General features: G+C 48.0%; 1 protein-coding gene across 2 annotated transcripts; it reads left to right on the top strand.

Moving 5' to 3' along the window:
• The first annotated feature begins 657 nt into the window (after nucleotides 1–657).
• On the top strand, nucleotides 658–19,564 carry GTPBP1 (GTP binding protein 1). Of its 2 annotated transcripts, XM_088531868.1 has the most exons (13): nucleotides 658–852; nucleotides 5,950–6,061; nucleotides 8,433–8,613; nucleotides 9,628–9,976; nucleotides 10,429–10,552; nucleotides 12,471–12,585; nucleotides 13,021–13,165; nucleotides 13,302–13,484; nucleotides 14,273–14,408; nucleotides 14,983–15,161; nucleotides 15,669–15,866; nucleotides 16,872–16,913; nucleotides 17,309–19,564. In XM_088531868.1, the coding sequence occupies exons 1-13, from the start codon at nucleotides 658–660 to the stop codon at nucleotides 17,399–17,401; spliced, it is 2,052 nt and encodes a 683-aa protein (XP_088387994.1). In that variant the 3' UTR covers nucleotides 17,402–19,564. The 2 variants fall into 2 exon arrangements, with proteins under 2 accessions (XP_088387994.1, XP_088387995.1); XM_088531869.1 differs by lacking the exon at nucleotides 16,872–16,913.
• Nucleotides 19,565–20,938: the final 1,374 nt, after the last annotated feature.

The following is a 20,938-nucleotide window of genomic DNA, read 5'->3' as shown; positions in this document are numbered from 1 at the left end:
CCGGCCACAGTCTGGATGTGCTTAGGCCCGCTCTGCAGAGACCCGGCACTCAGCCCTCCACGGGCCCGCCCGCCCCGGCGGGAGCTTTGAGGCTTTTAGGGCAGCCCCGGGCACCGGCCCGGGCAGCCGGGCCCGGCCCCGCAGAGCTCAGCCGCACGTTCTTCTCATGCCATTGGCTCAAACAGCTGTCCGTGAGAAAAGTACTCCTTTCTTATTGGCCAGTGAGGGGAGCGTGCCCGCCTACAAGGACACGCCCAGCCCGCCTTGGACAGCGGCTTAGACCCACCCCGTCTCGAGAGCTTTCTTGTGTGATTGGCCTGTAGAGTTGCCTGTCAGAAGGGACTGCTCTCCTATTGGTCAGAGCGAGCCGCCACGTCGAGCAGGCTCCGGTGTGCCTGTGTGTATGTGTATATATATATATAGAAAACAAGTCGAGCTGGCAGCAGCGCTCCCATTGGCTCCGCGCGCTTCTCAGGGGCGTGGCCGAGCCTATGAAGAGCCGCCGTCCCGCCCTCTGTTGTTATGGCTACAGCCTAATTACTCCCTCTCTCCGTCGCTGATTGGCTGGGCTCGCCCGACCCCGCCTCCGCGAGCCTCCTTGGCGGGCTGGGGGCGGGGCGGCCGCGCCTCCCGGCGGAGGAGGCCGGGGCAGGGAAGATGGCGGCGGCGGAGCGGAGCCGCTCCCCCATGGGGGGCTCCCCGGTACCGGCCTGCATGTTCGCCCCGGAGCCCGGCTCGCCGGGCGGGGGGCCGCGCATCGCGGCGGCGGCCGCCTGTTCGCTCCGCGACGCCTTCGACGCCGAGGAGGGCGAGGCGCTCAACGGCGAGCCCGACATCGATCTCACCAGCAAGGTAGGCCCGGTGGCGGCGGCGGCGCGGAGCGGCCGGGCGGCAGCGGCCGCTGCCCTGGGCCCAGGCTCCCGCCGCCCCGCACAGCCGTCGCGGCGGCCTGTGCTTCCCCCTGCCCCGCCGGGCCGCGCGCGGCGTTGGGGCCGACGGCCGCGGTTATCTCTCGCGCCACTCGCGCCGCTTCCCCGGGCTTTCTTGGCCCTCTGGGAAGCGGCTCGGAGCTGGTAGCTTGTGCGCGCGAGGGCTCGGCGACAAGGGCGCCTTGCGCTCGCGCGCCGGGCTGCGGCGGCGCGAAAAAGTTTGTCCGCGTTACGCAGCTCTGTGCTGGGGTCCGAGGGACAGAGCTGTGAGCTGGTCTCATTGCCGTGGGAACAGCTTTCACTTGCATCTTGTGGAAAGCTTCGTCGTGGTAATACGTTCGTGCCAAAGCCTGCCACAAACGACGTTGGTGGTCTCCAAGCTGCCTGATGTTTTCTCTCAATCACCGGTCCCTTTACCAGTTTGCCCTTTGCTGCTGAGGGTTTACAGTGTCCTGATGCCGTGTACTGCTCTGAGGCTTCCTGACAGCGTGATTTTGTGCACTTGTAATTATGTGCTTTAGGAGTCAGCATAGCCAGTGTTTCCTTCTAGTTCTCTGCTGCCCCTCCTCTTCATGCTTCCAGCCGGAGTTGTTTCCAAGTCCTGGATTTCCTTTGTGGAGAAGCAAAGAGAGAGAATGCCTGGTGTGTGGATGTAGAAACATGTGGGTGATTGGAATATTCTTACAATGTGGTGCTGTATTAAAACAAACATTATGAAGATGCCTTGTAAGAAAGTAAAGGACAGAAATTGCACCTGCGGTAACTACCAGGCCACCTGTTCATGTCCTAATAAGCTGGATGAGATTTTGGTACAGGGTGCCAGTGCCAGCCTGGGCTTTATCGTGGATGCAGCCAGCACAGAAGAGGGCGCAGGAGGGTGCTGAGGACTGTGTCACTGATTGCTGACAGCCAGGAACCTGACCCAAACTCGGCGAAGAAGAGAGGCAGATGCTCTTCTCCTGCAAATGCTACTTATGTTGTCAGCCAGTCTTCCACTTGCAGAAATTTGCAGGTGCTGTGGAGGTGACAGGTAAGCAGTTCTGTTTTATTGTAAGTTGTTTGTGTTCCGTATGGCAATAGGCACCTGCAATCTTCTTCGTCTTTTTTTTTTTTCCCCCTCCTTTTCTGGAGCTCTCGTGCATCCCCATCTTAAATGAGAGCTCCCAGTATGAGCTCTGTCCGTTCTCTCCAAGTTAGTCTCCTGCTCTGTGCTCAGAACAACAGTCCCTTATGGTGAAAATGCAATAGGTAGCCTGGCCTCTCCTTCCCCTTCCTGCTTCTCTCCTCTCCCCATTATAATTTCTCCCTAGGTGAATTGCTGCCCTCCACTTTTTGCCTAAAACAGCGATTCCCACTGCCCTTTGTTTGCCAACTGTTTCTTCTGTCCTGGTTTGACCCACCACCACTCTGTTGCATGCTTTTCTGCTAATTCTCTCTTCTTTTTTCACCACTCTTCCCCTCAGCTCGCCAGTGGTTTGATTGCTTCTCTTTTTGGAGAAGAACACTTTAGAGTTTAGTTTAGATAAGAACACTTTAGGATTCTGTTATCAAATACACGATGTTGGCTGTTCAAGCAAACAATTCCATTCATCAGCACAAATTCATTATCACGTTGATCTTAATGGATGTTTATTTGCGCTTCAGTAGAAACACACTGCAGTAATAATCAATCTTCATATCAAAAACATATCATGCAGAGCTTTTAGTGAGGCACAAATACTTTTTTACTTACATTAGATCTCCAGTGACTGCAAAACATGAATAGCTCTTGAGGTATGTATGTCTGCAGGAAATAGGAAGCAAAATCTCACATTACAGGAGGTGTGGATGTGAGACTGAAATACTGCAGGGCGTGGGGTTGCCTTTCCTGTAACTTCCCAAGGCCGGTGATAGCCTTCCAGCCATGCAGGCCATTAGGAGAGATCATTCCAGAGAACGTCAGCGCTACAGACCACGTAGTATTCAGTTTGCCCTTAGACTTTAGAAGGGGTTCCGTCTCTTTTGAGGCCTGCCTGCAGAAGGGCTGATGCAGCCTTAGCTTGGCCTCACTGGTGTCTAGAAACTGCTGTGGCCCCTTTCCTGCTGATGGGCGATGCCGAATGGCACAGTCCAGCCTGCCCCGTGGAGCAAGCGTGGGCAGCTGGCTGCCTGGGACTTGTACCTATCTCTGGTATATGGAGTTTCCCTAAGTCAATCCCAAAGCTAATCAGAGGAAAGATAGGAAAAACCTGCAGGGAAGGGTCTTTGGAAATGGCATCTCAAACTTAGGACAATTTTCCTTCTACGATTATGAGAATGAAATAATAACTGGTTGTTATTTTTTACCCTATAGGAATCTGAGGTTGCTCTACCCACGTGGCTGCTACTGTTAACTGCTCAATGCCTGTTGAAGTCGAAAGAACAAAAGCAGAAAATGTTGGCTTTGAAAACCTCTGAAAAACAAGAATTCATAGTGCAAGCACGGAGGGGACCTAGAGAGGTCAAGCTGGAGTGCCTGTCTCCGACCAACAAGTTGGCAAAGAACAGGCTCCCACTGTCCAGGGAGCTAGAGGAAATGGATCTTCAAAACAGTAAATAAGGTCTTGCAGTGATCCAGGAAACCGCAGAAATGGTTGGAGAGATGCAGAGGAGCCCTTTGGAATACTGACCAGCATGGGGATGTGTGACCCAAGAAAGCTGCTACTTGTTCTGCACATCCTTCTCTTGACACCCCACTAAGTCTCATCACAGCCGCAAGCTTCATCAGCTTCACGATTGGCTTTGGAGGACTCCTGCTCTTAGAGACAACGGTTTGCCACAGGAACACGCTTCAGCAGCACCTTCCTGCACGGCAGTGAGCACAGCAGTTTGGAGCCAGATTTTGCTCTGTGCAGGCTGAGCCGGCGCGGATGCCCTCTGGTTCCCAGAGCCCCCAGCCCTCCTGCCCTTCCATCATGAGGAAAGGCTGCAATGAGCTACTCGCCTGAAATGCCCCTGGTATTTTGGTCAACACCCTGCCCACTCTCACTGCTGGAGCATTTCAACTCAGAAAAATGAAGCTGGTGCTCAGACTTGAAGAAAAGTTCAAGTGTGCCTCTTCACTATTGACCCCTCTGTTATTTTGTTGATCTTTATGGATACAAGATCTTATTTACTAGCTGACCCAATGTCCCTGAATAACACTTGTGCATTAGCCTGAGTAGTGAGCCTGTCTCCCGTGCTTCCAGGAGTTCCTGAAAGTGCTGACTAGGCAAAGCAAGTTCTGCATGTCAACACGAAGGCTCTCATTCCTGCCTTGATCAGGCCTCTAAATCTTTGCTAATTTTCCTCTCAGTAAATTTATATCCAATGCTCTTAAAAATAAAATCACTAATAAAGGCAAAACCCACTCCTCTGTAGCATCAAAAAGAGAGACTCTGTAGCATTGCAGAACAAACTGCCTTGTCACTCATAGTGCTTTGCAGACATGTCAAGTAATTCAAAGCCTTAGATAGGGCACACACCTGAAGTAGGTACATGAAGGCAATTTTGATCTTTTTTGTTGTCCAGATGCGTGCACACTTTAGTTTTAAAAGCTGCTTAAGCAGTAGGTGTGGGCATTTTGGTCCTATTGCACCCATAATTTCCAATAAAGAGCTTTATCTCTTATGATAGTCAGGTAATTCCTCTTGAATGAGCGTTGTCTTGGCTGTGCTACCAAGTCAAGCTCTTTAGTGAGAGAATGTAGGGCAAGGTTGAAGATGTAAGCATTGTGTTTTGCTGTAAACAGTGCATTTTAGGAAAATTTGTTACAGATTTCAGACTGGCCTTGGTGCATAACAGAGAGAAATATCTCTCTGTTATCTTGATTAGGTACTGAGTGTGCAAGAGCTGCTAGCAAAAGTAGGGATTTCACTGAGTGTTGTAGTGTGTCATTGTCTCCCAGTAGGCAGGGAGCCCTTAGAGCTGCTGGCAAAAGAGCCTTTTTGGTGACAGCACGCGTCTCCAACACAGCAGCTATTGAGCTGCTGTGCCAGGGGGCTCGGTTGCCACCAGGTTTGCAGTCACAGAGGTAGCCAGAGAGAAGTAACTGTGTGACCCCGAATGAAGGTCTCCCCAGTTTGCAACTGCCGCACCGCCGTTGCGGTGACTCCGTGGAGGTCCCTGAGGGAGTGTGTTCAGCTGTTTGACACAGTCCTTTGCCACAAGTGGTGCTCCGCAGAGAAAGGCTGTTTGCCAAAAACTCCTTCTGGAATCACTGTCTTCATTTTTTTTTTCTCTTATGTTTCTGTCCACTTTCTCATGATGCATCTGCAGAGAAGGGCCAAGGAAGTTGTCGTTGCTGCAGTCAAAGCTGACCCAGCTGCTGGCTTACAAAACTGCAGTTCTTCACTGGTGAAATGTCTCATTGTGCTTGTACAAACTGCTTCATATGCCCGTTCGTCAGCATTGTGGTGTGAAATACCTGAAGTTTTGTTAACAAATTTTTAAATTTTCAAATTCTGTCCTTCTCCTCTGTCCCCTTGGAAAGGAAAAAGGGAAACACTTATAAGATGCTCTAGGTTTAGATTTCTAGGAGTGCAATGTGGTGAGGTCTTGCCTGCTTCTGCTTGCTGTTCTGTCATGCTTTGCAGAATAGTAGCACCATTTGCAAGGGAGGCTGGTTTGAGTCCCTAGCTAAGCATTTTTTTGGGGGAAGAAAACCCTTCCTCCTTCCCTTGCATGGAGACATGTATTACGCAGAAGTAAATGTAAGATGTTCACTTAAGTGTGACTTTAAAGCATTGGTTACCACAGAATGAGATGCTTGATATTCTTATTTGTTTTGATGTAAATCTTCCATCGTAAACAAACTGAGCTTTGACAAATAACCTTTTGCAGTGTCACAGAAAAACAGCTCTCAGCAAAGATGATATTTATAAAAAATGACAGAAAGTGATCTTTGAAAAAGAGGCCTTCTTTTTCAGTAAAGCACATTGATTGATTGTCGTTATAACTGAAGCTGATTTTGAAACTCTTTGCTTGACATCTGCAAATTGGGTATTTGATCTCTGTTTTCCAGCTGGTGATGGTGAGTCCGACTTCAGAGCAGTACGACAGTTTGCTGCGGCAGATGTCGGAGAGAATCGATGAGGGATGTGGGGAGACCATCTACGTCATTGGACAAGGGTCAGGTGAGTTTTGCTTCCTCTAGAAAACAACAGTAATGTTACGAGAAAAGCCAAGTTTATCTGTCTGGACTGCTGATGAAGGTTCCAGAAGAACTTGGAAAACTCCACAAAATCTAGAAAAGAACATATGAGAGAGATTCTTTCTGCATCCCTGCCAGCAACTGTTTTATGTGCAAGAGCTGTATATACTTTTTATTTAAAATCATAAAAACTCTTTTTTGAAGTGAGGCGTAAGTTGTCTGGGCATGTCATGTTATGCCTGCATATTTTTTTTCCTTTCACTGGACAGGAAGGTAATTGGGAATACTTTGGAAATACTTTAGAAATCCCAAATATCTGCTGCTGATTTTCTCTGGAAGTGTTTTCTTTTTTTTTCTGAACTGTGCAGAGGAGGGTTTTCGTCTTCTAAGAATGATTCCTTCAATGTCACATTCACTAGGGGGTGACTGTAGTCACTTGCCTTTGTAAATTTTTCTGGTATAGTGCAGGTTACCTTTTCTTCGTTCTCTTTCACAGTTCAAATATTTGCATTTGATATTGTTGAACAGTATTGAAAATGGCCTTGCTTAGAAATAGAAGTTTATTTTCTGAATGGAAAGCAAATTGAGTAAGGAAACTTGTTATTGTTATCATAAGGCAAAATGCTTGTTTGAAATGTGTTAAATATCTATTGGATAACAACTTGTTATGACCAGTCTACTATTTACGAAGCTTGTGGAAGAATACAAAACCCTGGGCTTCAGTGCCAGAGCTGGCAGGGGTAACGGAGGGAGCGGGATTCATTACCTCAGGGCTGTTTTGTTAGGTTTTCTTGGTGTCTTGCAAAGCAACCACTGAGAAGAGAAGCCAGGAATAGATTCCCAGTGGTCACGCAGCCAGTATCACAGATACAATGCACTTGCATCCAGGCAAGCTTCCCATGTGTGATCTGATTCCCTGGCATTGGGAATAAGTACATATGCAGGAGAGATGTAGCTAGTTGGATTAGTAAGTCCTTCCCTTCTAGGATGTCTCAGGAGGGGTTGATTGGTGGTTGTGGATGTACGCTTAGAAACAGGCACACAATTTATTTCTTAAAATACTAAGACATCTGACTTCATTTCAGGCTGCTGAATACTTGGTGAAGATACAGTTCTTTCATGTAGGTTGAGGCTATTGGGACAGATACCCCAAAGGGAAGAAAATCTTGATATTCTAGCTGAAATCTTTCTCACACACTAGCAATGTCCATGGTTTTGATCATCGTGGATACCCAGCTTAGAAGACTGTGGGGCCAGTGAAGGCTGCTGGCTGGCTCACTCCTTCAGCAGCCCTGAGCTTCCACTGTCATTCCAGCTCCTTCTCTCCTTGCTCCTACTTCTCATTACCCTTCTCTAAACCAGGACCCCAACCTTGATGCCTTTTGTTTTCTTCACTGTCTTAGCAACTTCCCAGTCTTGCCCAACAGCTCTGCTTGTTGTGCAAACTGCAGCTGCTGCCTACCAGCTGATGACACAGCCGTGCATGCAAATGAGTAGGCAGCAATAGCTCTGGCCATCCAGGTGCTGTTTCTCTCCACCTTCCCTGTTTTTATTTTTAACTCGGATTGGAGATCCTGCTATAAAATCTGTGCAGGTTCTTGGCACCTGGGACACAGGAGAGGAGCTGGGAGATGTGGAAGCCTCTAGGCTGCCTGCTAGCTTGCCCTGCCTGCCAGCTCTTTGCTGGAGAAGGCTGTGGAAGGGTAGCAGAGGCTTGTTTTTTTTTTTTTTCTTTTTCCCCTGGCCTCCTGTGTACTTGGCAGCATTTCTTCTAAGTGCCAGGGTGAAAGCAGCGAGACAGGCAAAAAACATTGTTTAACAGGGCTACAGAAGTTGCTGTAGTGCAGGCCAGACTTGGAGAAAAAATGAACTTGGGATGTGGTTTTATAAAATAAGCTATTTGTTTAAATTGGTCCAACTGCCACTGGTTAACTATAGTGATATTTTAGTCAGAGCTCTCCTTTGTTAATGGTTCTTCTTCTGTTGCAATGGGAGGAATGTTCTGTCTGACTGTATGAAGAAAATTGAACAGAAATGTATTCAATTACATGTGAATAAGCAAGTTAGAAGTGGATCTTTCTTGCCAAACCCTAAGTTTTATTTGTAATAATTGTAAAGAAAATTCTTTTATATATAAAATATGGTGCCTTTCCAATATATTTTAAGACTTAAATTGGAGATTATTTTTTTTCTCTTGGGTGAAGGGTACTTGATCCGTGCACGTGGCTGTGACAACTCCAGTCCGCGTAAGTCTTGATCAGCGGGCAAGTGTCCCGCAGACCAAATGAAACCCCTGCCGGCTGCTGCAAGGTGGTGCTCACTGTGTGCCCTTTGCTTCGTCACCCTCTTCCTAGATGGTACTGAGTATGGCCTGAGCGAGGCCGACATGGAGGCGTCCTACGCCACGCTGAAGAGCATGGCGGAGCAGATAGAGGCGGACGTGATCCTCCTGCGGGAACACCAGGAAGCCGGCGGCAAGGTGCGCGACTACCTCGTTCGGAAGCGCGTGGGTGACAACGACTTCCTGGAGGTCAGGTGAGGAGCCGGGTGGAGCCGGGGTTAGTCAGCACCCGGGCTGCATTTTTGCCATGTGAGCAGGCAGGGCTGCTGAGCCAGCAGTGCTGCTTGGAGGCCGAGCACTGCAGCCACCCTACAAAGGGAATGGAGCTTGACCACTCCTTGCTAATTAGATCTTTTCGTTGTTGTTGCTCTTTTGTGTACAACCTGTGTGTGGAGATCTGCCTGTACTTAGCTGAGGGCTGTTGTTGTCTGAGGGACAGCTTCATGGTTGTGGGATCTTTTGTGTGCTCAAATCCCAGCAGTGACTCCTGTGTGTATGTGTGTTTGCACGTAAGCGTGGTGCTGGAATAAAATTCTTGACATGAATGATTCAGTTCTATTCCAAGGTGGTGGTGATTCAAGTCACCTTTTAATGGGCATCTTACAGCTTAGATAATGCAACCTAAGGGTCTGCTCAGATTCGAATGAAATGGATTTTTCCAGCATTTGCCAATGATTGTAATAGCTACCTTCATTGGAGACAGCAAGGAGGCTGCTGTGGGTATCCTCCTAAAAGTGGTTCCCTTGGACAAGGGTATATTGTTTTGTGAGCCTTGCCATTTATGGGAAGAGAGCAATTGAAATTTCAGTGCCTTCTGTATTATCTGATGCTATTACAATATGAGGAAGATGGAAGAAGTAGTAGTGTTCTAGGAAGACAAAACTTTTGAATCAGCATCATACTGTGTTTGATTGCAGACACTGGGAATTTGGGGAGATATATGCTGTGTAGAGCACTAAGCAATCCCAGAATCTATTCTCTGTGTTGCGGGCATCAGTGATGTGTTTCTACAGTCTCGATTCAGAGCCCTGGATCTCTCCTGTTAACTAACAACCATTAAAGTATTGCTGCTATGCTTGTGAAGATCTAATATAATTGAACCTCTGCTTGAATTTCGGTGAGAATAAAGTTAACTATTTGCAGCACTAGTGGTGTGTTTTCCTTCAGATGTCAGATTTTACCAGGTTCCTTTTTCTTTTCCCTTCTAGGGTAGCAGTGGTGGGAAACGTGGATGCAGGAAAGAGCACGTTGCTGGGGGTCTTGACACATGGAGAACTAGACAACGGCCGAGGCTTCGCTCGGCAGAAGCTCTTCCGGCACAAGCATGAGATTGAATCGGGCCGCACCAGCAGCGTGGGGAATGACATCCTGGGCTTTGACAGCGAGGGCAACGTGGTGAACAAGCCTGACAGCCACGGTGGCAGCTTGGAATGGACCAAGATCTGTGAGAAATCCACCAAGGTCATAACTTTCATTGACCTTGCTGGTCATGAGAAGTACCTGAAAACCACAGTCTTTGGCATGACTGGCCACTTACCCGACTTCTGCATGCTTATGGTATGTAGCAAAAGAGATGCTTAGTACCAGCAGGAGGTTCTTCGCAGCTGCAACCCTTCTTCAGCTTCTTTCCTATTGTCAGGTCCCTGTGTTCTTTAGGGGGAGGCAGCAGCTTCCCGAGGTAAAGAGCAGCAGCCCTGTAGGGATGTAGGACTCTGAGGGAAGTGCTCCAGGACTATCAGTCACACTGACATCCAAGGTGTATAATTGGGGAAAAAAAAAAACACCAGATTATCTTGTTAAATTGAGAAGGGAGGCTGTACTAGCTGTGTGTCTTCTCCTACCAACGGGTCCGAAAGCATTTGGAAAGAGCTGAGTCTGTACTCATAGTCCAAGTGACATTTTGGTAGCCTAATCACAGCCTACTAAGTATCTGACACAGAACCTTCTCTGTAAACCAGCTCATTGCAGGAGGAACGTTTGCTTTACCATATCCTGTATTTCTGGTGTAGGTTGGCAGTAACGCTGGGATTGTTGGAATGACCAAGGAGCACTTGGGCCTGGCGCTAGCACTCAACGTTCCTGTCTTTGTTGTGGTGACCAAGATTGACATGTGTCCTGCCAACATCCTCCAAGGTAATGTAACTCTTTCAAGGGTGTTTCCTACCTCCTTACGTGCTGTTGACCCTACCTGGATTGAGAAATTATTGCTAAAAGAAAGGCTTGTTGCCTTTTTTTTTTTTTTTACTGTATCCTAAATACCTTCTAGGGATCCATCCTTCTCTCCTGCTCATTTTGCAAGACAGTTTTCTTGTAGTTTTCATTTACAAATTATCCAGGTGTGGGAAGCTCATCCAGGCAACAAAGAATTTTGGGTTTGGTGTTTTGCTTTTGTCTCTGGTTATACAAACCTGGAGGGTTACTCTGGATGTTCATGTGGAAGCTCCTTCCTTTCTCCTTGCCCACAGTTTGAATGTGATCTCAAGCTGTGGCCAGACTGGTTCTCTGGGAGCTGCTAGGTGAAGAGGTGGCTGCTGTCAGTTGTTTGTCACCTTCTGTTCACCTGGACACATCTCAGATTTGCCAGCTAACGTGCATATCTGTCCAAACAGCCGTCCAGCACTTGTCAAACCATGGTTCAAAGCAGCTGCATGTTTGGGTTTTGGCAGTAGGGCTGGAGTAGATGCAGACTGGGAATGGCAATGAGCAGCAGGGACCAGCGACCGCTTTGCTTCGCAGCAATTAAAGCAATATCTCTAACCCCAGCATGGGCCCCTTGCTTATGCTTGATGTTTTCACAGGTTGTGATCAACTCTCACCTTTGAAATTCTCCTGACTGTTTCTTACACCTTCGGGAACACATTGTGGTTACTTGAGCTGTGCTTGTTTTCAATAGTAGTCTTGAGAACCAGAAAAGCGAATGCTCCAGAGCTATCTGTTCTTTCATCAGTTTTGTAAAAATCCTAAATGTTTTAGATAGACAGAAACATGCGATCAAAAGATAATCTAAATATCTATGTTTATAATAGATGTTTGGCAAATAAATGTAAGGCCTGGCCATGTGATCAGTATCTAGGGAGGAAGGGGAATGTTTGGCTAAGGGTGAGGAGGGAAGAGTTCTTTATGGGAAAAGTACCTCCAGTGTCATATGCTGTTTAAATTAAAAAGACAGAAGATCTGGCTCAAATGTATCTGTGAAGACCAGATGGTATGATTAGATGTTTGTTTCTCTGAACCCAAAACATTTATTTCCCATAGATGTTCATTAGGTCACAAAATTCATCTAGTTGGATGACAATAGTAAAAAAAAAATAAATGATTTGCTGTTTTACGTGCTTATTAGCCTTTTTTTTTTCCCCTCATCTATTGCAAGGCTCTTTGCAGGAGACTAATTTTCTGTTGGTGCTTTAGGTATTATCCTGCTGGGTGTCAGCTGTGAGACTTAAACAGAAAATAAATTAAAAAGTGGGAAGAAACCAGAGTCAGGAACCAAATTTGTCCCCAGACAGTTATTTCTGGTTCTGGTCCCCCTGCATTGTCCTAGTCTGTTTTGAAGATCTTTACCACTTTCATGCTTCTCTAACCTTCTAAGGCAGGTTGGTTGTCAGGGAAAGTGTTTTGAGGTTTCTTTGGGCAAAACTGAGTTCTAATTCACTTGTTTTCAAGTATTTCAATTCTGAATGCTGCTAGTTTTCATTAAATTTGATATAAGAATTCCTTTTATAGGAAGACGCGTTATCTTGCAACTGCTTAAAACTGCTTAATAGACAACTGTAAAACTTCTGCTTCATTGTATTGCACTTGTAGATGTGCAAATATGTATGTTTGTGTGCAGTCACTCAGCAGCAGGTCAGCTGGCGTGGAAATGAAGAGAGAGAATGGCTCCTAAGCCCCACCTTGGCTGCAGCAAACACGCAGCCTCACTCACACACATTTAGCCACCTTCTCCAGGCTGATTTTGACAAGAGTGCCAGTCTCCCTGGGGGAAACCCAATAAAGGCGATTTGTAAAGAGGGGAGATGCTGCCCTAACAATGTTCATTTCACCCTTTAAGAAACCCTGAAGCTGTTACAGCGACTGCTGAAGTCCCCAGGGTGCAGGAAGATTCCCGTCCTGGTTCAGAGCAAGGATGATGTCATTGTAACAGCCTCCAACTTCAGCTCAGAGAGGTAATGGGAGTAGTGGAGAGTCGTTTGTCTTTCTGTCCTACTTGGAGACTGGGTGAGAAGATATGGAAAAAGAGTCCCAACATCTAGCTGTGTTAAGGTGGTATTTGCCCTCTGATTGCATAAGAATGTGTTGATTCTGAGGCCGACCTGCTCATGGTCCCCTGTTTGAGACAAAAATGAGAAGCTGCTACAGGGTATTCAGCTTCCCTCAATCCTGGAAATTTATGGCTTTTTCTTCTAAATGTTATTAGGAAGATAGAGGCAATGTTGCAGGGTTTCAAACATGTGATGATGTGCACCTGACTTTGCTTGCCAGGTTCTCCCTTTCTAGCACTGTGTATTGAATTCAATCCAAGATTTTGGATGTCTCCCTGCACTTGGAATCTCAGGCAAGGAGGTCAACTAATTCATTTTGTCATCCATTTTCCTCTGCAGGATGTGCCCGATTTTCCAGATTTCAAATGTCACTGGGGAGAACCTGGATTTGTTGAAGATGTTTCTTAATCTCTTGTCTCCACGGACCAGTTACAGAGAAGAAGAGCCAGCAGAATTCCAGATAGATGATACTTACTCTGTCCCGGTAAGAGCTCTGGGGTTAGAAGATTTTTCCATTCTGTGTTTTTGGTTGAAGAGAGCATCTTGCCTAGAAAAGAAGTTCTCGAGCTCTTCGTTAGCATGGTGACTAACTCCATTACTGATGTTTTTTTCTGGCATAGGGCGTAGGAACAGTTGTGTCTGGGACAACACTAAGAGGCCTAATCAAGCTAAACGACACCCTGCTGCTTGGGCCAGATCCCCTGGGCAACTTCCTGCCTATTGCTGTCAAATCCATCCACCGCAAGAGGATGCCTGTCAAAGAAGTGCGCGGAGGCCAGACTGCCTCCTTTGCTCTGAAAAAGGTGAGATGTTCTGCCCTAGTCCCCCGGAACAGGAGCTACGCTCCCAATTTCAGAATGCTCTCAAGGGCTCAGCTGCAACCAAGCTGCTTCTGCTAACCTCAGCTGCCTCCTTTCACAGCACAATGAGATCACAAAGAACCTCCCTAGGTCCCTGTCCCAAACCTTCCTCCTGGCAGATGCAAAGTTATAGCAGTGGGGTCCAAGGTAACGAGGAGTAGCACTGGAGATCTTTAAGAAATCAGAGATGGTGCAAGAAAAGTCTCCCTCTGTGTCCTGGGCATAGAGAATATGTGTTTTAAACTGTTAGGACCAGTTTTGAGTTTTAAAATTCAGGAAAGGTTAGGTGTGATTTCTCTTGTTGTGAAAGGCTTATGTAAGTAAGCTGATTTTAAGATGATATAGCTAAAGCTGTATCGAACTCCATGCATTCAAGCCTATCACTTTGTGTGAGTGAACATTGTGCTTTTGGAAAGATCGTCTGTTTGGGTAATGCACAACAAGGATGCGTGTTTTGTTTTTAGAAAAGCAGTGAGTTAGCAGTTCTCTCTGCATCCAGCATTCCCAGTGCCCTGACTGAAACATCCTCAGAAACTTCCACTGCACTTAATTTTTGCAACCCATGCATAACATTGTTACATGCTGCTAAGCCTTGCTTTGCCTTTTGCTGGGCATGAGTTAATCTGAAATGCCTTGGGATCTTCTGGATGCACTCAGGCAAAGCAGCAGGGCTTTTTTTCCTTTTTTTTTTTTTTCTCCCAGCTAAGCTTTTTCATGTCTCTTCTTTTTAGATCAAGCGTTCTTCCATACGGAAGGGCATGGTGATGGTGTCCCCCCGCCTGAACCCACAAGCGTCTTGGGAGTTTGAAGCGGAGATTCTGGTTCTCCATCACCCCACCACCATCAGCCCGCGGTACCAAGCCATGGGTATGTGTCCCACTGCTGCCTAATATTCTTTGTTTCCCAGCAGGAACAGTTTACATCAGCTCTAGCCTGAGGTTGTTTTGTTCCCGATGGCTTTGTTAATCAGAATATAAGCCACGGTTCCTTGCGTTAACTTCCCCAGCCATGTGTTAGAGATGAGGATTGGAAGGTGACAGAGATGAGCAGGAGAGGCTGTAGGTAAAAAGGGCAATTCCAAGCGTATTCAGAGCCTGTTTGAGGCAGGTCTCTGTGGTGCAGAATTTCTTCAGCTTCACATGCTGACTAAGAAACTGGTTTGGGGCCCTGCCCTCTAGCCCAGCTGCTCGGTGGGTAGGGATCTGTTGAGTGTCCCTCAGGAAAGCCTTGGTTCTAAGGCAACTGCTCGAGTGCAGATGTGCCAGTGTTTTGTTCAGGACTGACCAAAGGCAGCCACGTGAGCCGTGTGGTCTGTGATACCCCGTAGACCTTTCCCTACCGCGCTCAGCGCTGTCAGCTGTGGCGTGGCGCGGGCTGCAGGTGTCTGTGCGCAGCTGGTGCCGCTCGCGGCCCTGAAGGCCTCTGTGCGTTCCGCCCGCAGTGCACTGCGGCAGCATCCGCCAGACGGCCACGATTCTCAGCATGGACAAGGACTGCCTGCGCACGGGGGACAAGGCCACCGTGCACTTCCGCTTCATCAAGACCCCCGAGTACCTGCACATCGACCAGCGGCTGGTCTTCCGCGAGGGCCGCACCAAAGCCGTGGGCACCATCACCAAGGTGAGGGCTGGAGGGTTCGATGTCTTCTGCCCATTAGCTGTGTGTGGCACTGGGAGGCCAGCCGGAGAGTCTGGATAACTCTGGAGAATTGAGGGAAGAGGCCGTCCTTTGATGACAAGTGTCAGCCCTGATGTGGGTTGCGGGTGACCAACATGCCTTGTTGTGTGATGACTCTTGGCTGGGGTGAATGAATGAGAAGGTGAGGATGTGCCAGACAGCCTGTACTTCTTGGGCTTGGGCTCTTTCTGGCAGCTCCTAGCTGGTCCCTTTGAGTTATGGGGTGGAGAGCTGAGCAGCACCTTGGCTAAATGGAGCTTTCAGACCTGGAAGGGTTCTGGAGGGCAGCTCTGGGTCAGCCTAGGTTCCTTTGAGCAGCTGCTGCCTGTGTTCACCCAATGGCTATTGGTATCAATTCTTTTGAGGATTTTTATTGAAAAGCAGCCCTGAACCTTGCTGGAGAGCCCCAGCTGTTTTAATGCTGCTTTTGCATCTCTCTGTAACATGCAGTTACTCCAGACCACCAATAACTCCCCAATGAACTCGAAGCCACAGCAGATAAAGATGCAGTCAACAAAGAAGGGAGCACTTACGAAACGAGAAGATGGTGTCCCCCCCATGGGGACAGCAGCGGGAGGGCCACCGGCTGGGGACGAGGCCCCGTCCACAGCTGCAGCACCACTGACACCTACTGCCCTGCAACCCCCGGTAAGTGAGGGGGGTGTCATGTCTCCCCTTTCCATCTGCACCCTGTCTTCTGGCTCCTGGGTCCTGCCTTCTCACAGAAGAAATCAGGAACTCTGTGGTGGATGAAGACTGCATGAGTCTTCATCATTTTTAGCAGCTAGTAGCTTAGGATTGTAGGTGATTCAGGTGGGAAGACACACCAACCCCCTGCTCAAAGTAGGGTTAGTGATGAAGTCAGACCGGTTCTCAGGGTTTAGCCAGCAGTATCTTGAAAACCTCCAGGATGGAGACTGCACAACCTCTTTGGGTAACCTGTTCCACTACTTGAATATTCTTGTGGTGAAAGAGCAAACTCTTTATATCAAGTAGCTGCACAGGCGAAGTGTCTAAGAGCCAGTGTCACAGAATAGGACTCTGCTCTCCATGTGAGCAACAGAACATTCCTACCCTAGAGAAACTACAGTCTACACAGTGATATCAGGAACGGGTCATCTGCCTTCTCAAGGAAGTGAGATGGAGACATCCAAGGTGAAGGAAAGGCCTTCCTCTCTGTAGCTCTAAATACTTAGAAATTTGTCTGAGTTGCTTTTCTGCCAGTGAGAAGGATACCCATCCTTTCTTGTCTGAAATGCAAGGAAAACTTGGGTCTAACTGAAAGCTTTGGGCTAATCAGTGTCATTGCCTGGTGTTCTTTTAGTAGAAAGATTCAGAAACTGATTCTGTCAAGCGACTTGATTTCTTTGTCAGTGTTCTTCCCCTTAATGTTGTCTTCTGTTGCCGTCTTTCAAATTGCACCTCCTTGAGCCAGGCTAGCTGCTGGAAGAGGGCCCTGCAACAGGGCTTCTCTCCCTTTGCATGTGCCTGGGGTTTCTTTCTGATCCACCAGCTCCTCCTTGTCTTTGTAGCATCGCTGTGGTCGTAAGTAACGCTCCGAGCTTGCTCTTTGTTTTAAACTTTCCTCTGAGAGTCTGTGTTGCTTTTGCTCTTGCTCATTTCTGTCTCTCTCTCCTTGCCGCTTCCCCTCAGCCTGCACTGGATGAAGAGCCCCACACGCGTGAGGGCAACAAGGTATTTCAGCTGCTTCAGAAATGAATGGAGGGTTTGATAACCTGAATCTGGGAACAGAGTTGTGTTAGCAAGAGTCCTGGATGGGGGGGTTCTGCTACCATTCCTTACAAAGCTGAGGGAATCTGAGGCCTTGATTTCCCAGATGCTGAGCCTTGCAGCTCCCACTGGCTCTCATGGGAATTAAGGATTCAGAGCATTGGGAAAGTGGGTCCAGCTTAAGGACTGGACTTCACAGTGGGTCTGTCTGTTTGTCTTCCTGCAGGGGTAGGAAACGAATCGGTCAAAAGTGTCCTCACAGTTTCTGTATGTGCATTACAGTCTGTTTTGAACCCCGCTGTGTTGATACTCTCATTCAGTGCTCACTGCACACTGAAACTTCTCTTCTTGTTTTTCAGTCAAAAGTTGGAGGAGGAGGCCGGCGACGCGGGGGTCAGCGCCATAAAGTGAAGTCTCAGGGAGCCTGTGTGACTCCTGCCAGTGGCTGCTGAACCCCTCCTCCTTCTGAGGAATTCCTCCCCTTCCCTTCATTTCTTATCCAAAAGATCCAGAGCAGCTTAAACCAAAACCCATCCCAGCTGATCTGCTGCAGAAGAATCTCCTCCCTGCTCCCCAAAGGAAATGACAGAGAGGAACGTAACTTATAAGCTAATGAAGGTGATAAGACACAGGACTGAGCAACAGACACCTTCCTCCTCCCCTATCAACACATTTTTTACATCATGAGCTTAGTTTTTATTCTTATTAGTTTTTATTATATTTTGTGTGCATGAAGATGCAAGGAAAGCCTGGATAGAACTGAGAAGAGCCAGTTAGCTGCCTCCCTCCTCCTTCATATCACTCTGTCTAGAGGACTTGCTGAGCTCTCCTATATGCTCTTTCAGATGCAGGGGCTGTGAAACACTTGAAATCTCAGACTTCCAGGTGTTAAAGCACTTAAACTTATTGTTAAAACAATAGGAAGGCTCCATATGGCATTGATTCCTCACCTGTATGGTCCTGTGCCAAGTATGTTCTACACTCTTCCCCACCTTCAACTGTTTCTAAGTGGGTTACTTTAATGTTGTAGTGACTGAAGTTTGAATGTAAGGAAACTTACCAGATGGAGGTTTAAGAGCAAAATTAGGAAGCAGTTCTTGTTCTTAAGTTGAGGTATCCTATACTAAATATCCTCAAATACATTAACAGCAGTTAAGATTTTCATCAGAGAAGGATTAAATGGGCAGCCATTTGCCCATCCTGTTCCCCTTTCCTCCCTGCTGCTTCTCCTGTTGTTCATTCAGTGCATATGGGAGCAAATCCTGCCTGCCTCTAAGACTGTAGCAGCACAATTAACAGTATTAAGAATGTGGTGCAGGAACCACTCAGTCCATCCCTTGAGCCAGAGAAAGAGCCTTCTCACCTTGGTGGACAGCAATCACAGGTAGGAATACACCAGAGGCAGCAGGCAAACGTTGCCTTCCCATGGCTTTCCCACTCCAAGATTTTCCACCTCTCTTCTGGAACTTGCTGGCCAAGCCATGCCCTGACAAATCCTACCTTGGATTTGTTATCTCTCCTCTGGGACAAAGAGGGCAATGATGAGTTGGTACCAAAGTTAAAGTACTTTCAGTCTTGGAAGTATATAGTAATTTTTTTTTTTTTTTAATAACAAGTTCTGGCTTCTTCAGGAAGGCCCTGCAAGGAGATACATGAGTTGACTTGATATCTGTATCATGTCTTTTAACCCCAGGCTCTGTGGGTGATCAACTGCTTGCTTGATCTTACCTCTTTTCTTCTATCCCTGCCTCTTCTGTTTGCTCTCTGGAGGAGAAAACTCATCCTCTGCAGGCCTGTGGCCAGCGATGGGAGCCTGTTCGTGTCTTGAGAGAGGAGGTGGTACTGGCATTACAAGCAGACTGTAGCTGTCCACTGCATGTGCAGTCAGTCAGCCTCAGTTTCTTTGAGGATTTCCTCCAATGAAATGTTTTTGATAAGGAAAAGACTTCAAAGTTTATGCCCCTCTTTAGAGGGTTGTTCCTGTTTCCCTCTGTGGCAATTAGTAGGGAGTTCATTCCCTTCTGCCTTGTGTTTGGAGATAATTTAAAGCCAGCTGAGCAAGAATAGGCTGCAAAGCTCTGGGGAGAGAGAGCATGTCTTGATGCTGGTGTATCAGCGCTCCAGAAGCATTGAGTGTTGTGGAAGAGGTGAGGAATACGGACTTTGCCTTAGAGACTGGAGTGGCCTGAGCAGTTGTGGAATCGGGAGGTCAGAGAGTCCTTTCCAAGCTATGTGCCTAAATACCAGCGCTCTCCTGGGGAGGAACTATAGGCAGCTACAACACTAATAGCACCCACATTGTGAGGGGATGTGAAGTGTGGCTAGAGGAGCATTAGGACCTGGTCTGTTTATGTTCTGGCTCTGTAGCAGCATCAAACTGCATCTGATTTCACTGCCCTCCGCTTCTGCGGGGAACAGATTTCTCCGGGCAGTTTTTTTCTTTCTCCATTCCTTGTGCTCCAAATGAAGGAGACTGCCGAGACTAGAAGAGGATTTACTTAAGTTCACGTGAAGGAGGTGGTGTGATCTCTCTTTTGTGACCAGCATTCAAAGATCACTCGGGCTGATGTGATCTATAAAATAAATTTTAAAAAAAGTTTGTTCGAAGTTAAAAACATGTCTTGTTGCTTTTTGTCCTGCTGGAAAAGCAGTGCTTGCAGCCCTCGCGCCGAAAGCCAGAACAAGAGTGTGTGTCTGGCACCACGCTCCTTTGCTAGCCACAAAAGGGGGCTGCGCTTGAGGAAGGGGCTCCCATCCCTTCCCTGCCCCTGATCCTCTGTGTGTGTGTGTAAAGTGCTGCTATAGCAAATCATTTGGGGCCAGCTGCGGCTGGGGCACTTTATCTGACTGCAGGAGGTGGGTTATTCACTGCTTACACAAGCTTGAGCTCGCTGGGCCCTCGCAGGGGCCTGCACCGCTCCTGTTTCTGTAAATAGTGGGACTCTCCAGAGCTTGGGACCGGCCTTTCCCTGCTGCTTTGGTTGCTCTCAGAGCGGTTCGGGAAGGCTCTTCCTGCCTTCCCTAACACAGGTGAGTGTTGGCTGGGAACGGGTGGTCCCCAAAGGCCCCTGGAGCGGGTCTGCTGCTCCCCGTGTGCCTGCGCTTGGGCCTTTGCTGGTCAGCACCCGCCCTCTGTCCCTTGGCTGTGTTGTCAGTGTATTCAGATGCACTCCCTGCTCTCCAGCCAGATCTACCTCCTGTCCCCAGTGAGGCAGTGGCCAGTAGCAAACGAGCCTCCTTTGGGCATGGTTTTCTTCTGAAGAGCTGCTGGAAATCCCTTCATATGGAGTCTGCCTCTGGCCCCTCATGTTCCAGTTGACACTGGTGGGATTCCCCCTTCCCTGCTCTTGTAGCTATTTTTAAACTCCTGGTTAACTTAAGCTGAGTATAAAATACTCCCTTTTCCCTGGTTCTTATCCTGCTGCTGAATAACTTGTATCCCGTGTTAAGGAAAAGGGAGTAATGTAGAGCTAACCTTAACTGAGTTATGTGTCAGGTCTTGTCCTCAACCTCCTGCTCCTCAAGCCTCTTCTATGCCTCTTTATTGCCCAGGTGTTCAACCTGTGACAAGGGGCAACTGTGGGGTTGAGCTGGACCTTTTAGTTCAGCACGACAAACTCAGCAATTCTGCTGCAATCACTGCCCAGGGTAGATCAGGACGTGAGTGCTACACCACCCTGGGGCTTGCCTGAAGAGTGGGGAGCAGAGACCTTACCCTGGATTAAGAGCTGTGCCTTCCCTCCCGCCACAGCGTAACTGGGAATTGCAGCCTGGGAAGCAAAGCCCGGGCAGCAGCTCAGTGAGGAGCAGAGCTGCTGCACTGCTCTGGGCTGCCACGGCGGGAGGCAGCCTCAGGGGAGACCTCCACGATGCCGCCCTTTGATGGAGGTGGCCTAAGAAATACAAGGCTGGAAGAGGACATCTGTCCATCATTCTTCCACGAATTCCTTCAGGAAAGGAAGTTAAAGGCTCCATAAAAGCAGGAGCTG

The sequence above is a fragment of the Tinamus guttatus genome, unplaced genomic scaffold, assembly GCF_059628265.1.
Source record: "Tinamus guttatus ecotype Peru unplaced genomic scaffold, ASM5962826v1 Tinamus_guttatus_pri_ptg000439l, whole genome shotgun sequence".
NCBI classification, from domain to species: Eukaryota; Metazoa; Chordata; class Aves; order Tinamiformes; family Tinamidae; genus Tinamus; species Tinamus guttatus.
The sequence above is the reverse complement of the archived record's forward strand: the minus strand, read 5'-3'. Positions and strand labels throughout refer to the sequence as shown.

Coding starts and splice junctions, on each gene's coding strand:
- GTPBP1 (XM_088531868.1), top strand. CDS start 658: ATGGCGGCGGCGGAGCGGAGCCGCTCCCCCATGGGGGGCTCCCCGGTA. Junction 6,062..8,432: donor CGTCATTGGACAAGGGTCAG/GTGAGTTTTGCT, acceptor CCCTCTTCCTAG/ATGGTACTGAGTATGGCCTG. Junction 9,977..10,428: donor CCGACTTCTGCATGCTTATG/GTATGTAGCAAA, acceptor TTTCTGGTGTAG/GTTGGCAGTAACGCTGGGAT.